Below are 4,659 nucleotides of genomic sequence, written 5' to 3'. Positions count from 1 at the left end.
AGGAACAATGGCAGATCATGTTAGCTGGTTGGGTCTGGCTGATTCTGCTGGGAAGAATGAAACTGGAGAACTTCTGCAGTTCCAATGTGCACTGGAAATGAAAAACACACACAAGATGGGTTTACTTCCACCAGATTCCGGTATGGTCTACACTACATAGAGTTTGATTTCTGTTGATAAAACCGAGTGCACCAACACTCAGAGCTCCTCAGCATTTATACCATCTCTCTAGCCAGAAGAAGGTTTCTGCCCCTGTCTGCTAGCTGGCAGAAGGCATGTGTACACCCCCCTGCCTCCTGCTGGCTGCCACAGTCCCTTTCACAGCTGGTGACTTGTTAAGGTGCACATTTTATGTTGCTTGCAGAGCTTCATGGAGCTTCCAGGAGATATGTGTGCACTTTGGTGGCTTAGTGACTTCCAAACATTGTCTGTTGCAGCAAAATTGACAAACATAGACAATCCCTCTAAGTATTTAACTTCTCACCCGTATAAACCAGGTGCTAAGTGACTTAATTTTCTTATCACCCATGTTACTTTAGAAAATAGGACTTAGGCTCCTAAGTCGCAAATTTTTTCAGAATGTCTTTTTCCTATTGTCTTTGCTGGTTGCAACCGCATGCATTGCTGTACTTAGTCAAGATAAACAAAAATCATTTGCGTCAAAGGCCACGTTGATAAAATCCCATATTTGGAACAGTTAAATTTAGCAGGGAGTGCCACATTTGCTTATTTGCATTTGATCATTTGTTGCTTGAAGACCAGATCTTAGAGTGTAGCAAGTTGAAATATACTGGTATCTTACTCTTTAAAAATCTAGTTGACTGATTGCTACCTGCAGAGAAGTACAACTGGTCAAACCTCCAGGTACTTGCTTAATGGAATTTTCACAGCCAAACTTAGAATGAGATTTTAACCTTGTCTCCATACCCAAATCCCAGTCTGATTAAACATTTTCACAGGTCATGTGTTACTATTCACTCAGAGATACCCTTGCAAAAGGTATTGACCTCCTACTCTGCATTTCAAAAATACACACACAAAGGAACCTTGCTGCTATTTATTTTTTAATCTATCTGGATCATATTCTTGCTCTCATCTTAAAACATAAGTGTTCATGGAATGGGTTCAAGTGGTTACATGATTTGTGACCCATAGAAAGTCATTCAGCTTCTCTAAGATACAAAATCACCATCTGAAAAATAGATAGAATAATATCTCCTTACATAAAGGACTACTGAGACTTACATGATGTGTATAAAGATGCTTTAAGAATCTTGGTTATAAAAGGAATTTAGATCATGCATGTTTAAAGCATGCATTATTATAATGTTTACCTGGTTTCTCTTCTTCTGGAATAGGTTCTTGTTTCTTTTTCTGAGAAAATCTAAAATAAAGAAATGAAGAGAAAAAGTAATCATTTTTGTGTTCTAAATCAGGGATGCTCAACCTGCAGCCCATGGGCCAAATGCAGCCTGCTGAGCCTTGAAATCCAGCCCATGGGGCTCCCCAATAGTCAGGAAATTTGGCGGCAGAGAAGCCGCAGCAGTTAATACTACCACCCTGCTCTGCTTTCAGAATCTCAAGCCCTGAGCCATATGTTGGAGCCAGGTCACAACCTTACAGCTGCATAGCCAGATTGGGGCCAGGCCATGCCCCCTTCCCTCTGTGCAGCTAGGCTGGTGCTGAGCCACAGCCCCTTCCTTCCTCAGGTTCAAGCCATGCCCCCTCTCCACCCCTTGGGGAGCGAATCCCCTTGGGGAGAGATCAGGGCTGAATCATGTCCCCTCACCCCCTGTGGGGCTGGGTTGAGTCTGGGACAAACCCTCTTCCCCCACACAACTGGGTGAAAACTTGGCTGCCTCCTGTCCCTCTCAGCATGGCTGCTTGGGCCCCCGCTGCGACTGCCTCAGGTGTTGGATTGGATCCACCAGTTGGATCTGGCCCACAGAGGAACTGGTCATGCCCGTCCGGTCTGCCAGGTGAAAAGGTTGAGCACCACTGTTCTAAATGGTAAGTAAAGCTGGTGGCCATGAAGTGACAGAACTGGTCTGCCACTTCCCTGTTCACTTTCTGCATCCATGTGTATTTTTATTTTCTAATTATTCTCCTCTTCCTATTTTAGCTGTAGTTCCATAAAAACTATTGAAAGCTGGATCACTGCACAGTTTTACCAAGTCTCCTTAACCTTTGTCCTGTGTGCAAGCCTGAGCTTCCATTGAGCAATGCCCACTGAGCAGTGACTGCCAACTGTGTCACTGCCAATTCAAAGAGAATGGGAAGATAACTTTTATTAAGATTGTTTGATCTGAAATGCTCTGAAATGGCCATTGCTCTGAAATGTACTCAGCATGTCTCCAGCCACCTGTACGTGAGATTTTCAGTTTGCTTTTGAGTGATAAATATCCATTGGGTTATATTTTGAGAGAACCTGGTTGAAGAGCTCCTTCCTAAGTGATGCCCTCTGGAGGGCAGACCTGCTGTGATCTGGGAAATTTGTGTCTGTGGCCTCTCCTCTGTGTTTGTTGTCAGGGACTGGGGTTCAAGTTGTAGGTTGGCAGTTGCAGTCTGTAACATCCCCATAACAAGATCCTTTTCTGCAAGGAGATAAAAACAAGTAGAAAGCAGAAGAATTGTAGTCATTCCAACAAAAAAGAGAGAAGTTTTAACCATGCTAATTCCCCCCCACCCTTCCTTGTAATCCCCACTTGCTTGTTTTTGTTAATTTTTCATCTTTTATTTCCATTCATGTAGCATTAATCAACCTGACAGGGTCCCCTCTTTTGTGTCCTGCCAAATTGAAAATGCCCCTGGAGATGATGTAGTTCTCATACCATACCTACACAATACCATGTCATCTGATTGCTATATTGCTATGTTCTATTTGCCCCCAAATCTTACTTTTACCTTCTGTGGTGTCTGATTAGTGGCTTGCATCCTCCTGCCCTTGTATTTGAATCCTTCCATACTCCTACATATCAAGCAAACCTTCTCATGATATCCTGCTCCTGGAGAGGTGGCATGTGTAATGCTCCCTTGCTATAGGCAGATTTGTGGAGCCATAGACTACAGTGCTTCCATGATAAGAATGCTACATCAACACCTACTATGACTTCCAAGGGAAAATAACTTTTCTCCCACTCATTAATTACATCCATTGAAAAATGTACCCTTATAATTAATACAATAAATACAATGTGGCTAAGAATATTTATCTTCCTACCACTGCATTTTAATATTATAATCCAGTACTGCAGTCTTCATTTAGCAACATCAGCATCAACTGCAGTGGCAGCTGCAGCCTATAACAGAGAACCAAAAATGTTTAAACACAGGGCCCTAAAAGCCATCTGAAGCCAAACTGAAGCAGATTCATAAGGTTGTGTCTACACTGTTTCTGAAGTTATTCTGGCATAGTCACCAAATAACATTTCCTTTCCAGTTGCTCCTGCTTGGTATGTGCTAAAACCTGAATATTAGGCAGTGTAGCTGTCTTAGGGTGGCTCTGAGCATATGCCCCAGTGCTGCTTTTAGGCTCCCTGTCTTGAGCATGCTCTTTGGCATGCACTCAGGGCCACTCTAAACTGGCTATAGTGACCCATTTCCAGGATTTAGCATGGGTTTTGTCAGACTGTGTGACAGGGTGCTCCTAGGCAGTGGCTCTGAACTCAGCTCAGTAGCGTTGTAGAAAAGCCTGTAGTGACCTGACTTTCATAGATACCAAGCACCAAGAGGTTAATGGGAAGCCAGCACATATGGATATCTGGTCACTGAGGTTATTTTGAAATTGTTAACCTGTACGTTTTATATGAGAAAAAACTTTTGATTTAACTGTGGATACTCATTGATAACTGGCAGTGAAGCTCCAAAAGCAGACACTGGACAGAAGGAGGGAATGAAATAAAAAACTGTTCGTGACCTGAGAGGCAAATTTTAGAAATCTATCCATCTGTCCAGTTGTCCCATCACTGGTAGTGTTCAGGCACCTGAACACCAAATAAAATTCAAATACTTAGGTCTTCATCAGTTACTGCAAATGAAGTAATTTATGGTTTATAGGGTTATTAGAAAACTCTAACAAATGAAGAGATGTTTCTTCCACAAGTATGCAACCCTGAAGTCTGATCAACTTGCAGTCTCTACAATATACAATGGGAATAAACTTATAGAAATGGTGAGGGTGTCAAGTTGTCAGGATAGAAGTAGGAGCCAATTCTTCCCATTGAAGCTTCAAGCCTCTGACTCCAGGTTCTTCACACCTCTCTGGCCAGCTGTGAGCAGCCATTCCTGAATAGCCATCAACGAGTCTGTCTGCAGGATCTGACACAGCAGCTCTAAAATCTGTTGGCAGAAGAGCAAAGTGAAAAAGTATCAGCATGCTCAGGTCAAAGTGACACGGCCTGTACCTGCAACAGATGAATAGGAGGTCAGGGTGGTATGCACTGTTTGTCTTGATACTACACTAATGTGGACTTTGTCTTGCAGTTTTACTGAGCTACATTTGCCTGCTCAGGGGCTAGCCCACATGTCTGAAGATGAAATAGAAGACCTAGAGGATACTGTATGTAAGTCTACTGCCTCCAAGTGTGGGATATGCACCACAAAGGACTTGGAACAGGTCCTGCGCAGTGAGCTAGTGTTTGAACTGGACTAGACTTGTCA

The 4,659-nt window shown here is 43.0% G+C and overlaps 1 protein-coding gene across 1 annotated transcript in view; it reads right to left on the bottom strand.

Annotated features, from left to right (window-relative positions):
- Positions 1-4,659, bottom strand: part of TBATA (thymus, brain and testes associated) — a 20,664-nt gene continuing 16,005 nt past the window's right edge. Inside the window, exons 7-10 of the mRNA XM_025193861.1 lie at positions 4,257-4,338; positions 2,429-2,594; positions 1,335-1,384; positions 1-91 (exon numbers count right to left, since the gene is read on the bottom strand). Of these exons, the coding sequence (XP_025049646.1) occupies positions 21-91; positions 1,335-1,384; positions 2,429-2,594; positions 4,257-4,338 (369 nt within the window). The 3' untranslated portion in view covers positions 1-20. The remainder of the gene's footprint in view (positions 92-1,334; positions 1,385-2,428; positions 2,595-4,256; positions 4,339-4,659) is intronic.

The sequence above is a fragment of the Alligator sinensis genome, unplaced genomic scaffold, assembly GCF_000455745.1.
Source record: "Alligator sinensis unplaced genomic scaffold, ASM45574v1 scaffold641_2, whole genome shotgun sequence".
Lineage (NCBI taxonomy): Eukaryota > Metazoa > Chordata > Crocodylia > Alligatoridae > Alligator > Alligator sinensis.
This window is presented reverse-complemented; position numbering and strand designations above follow the sequence as displayed.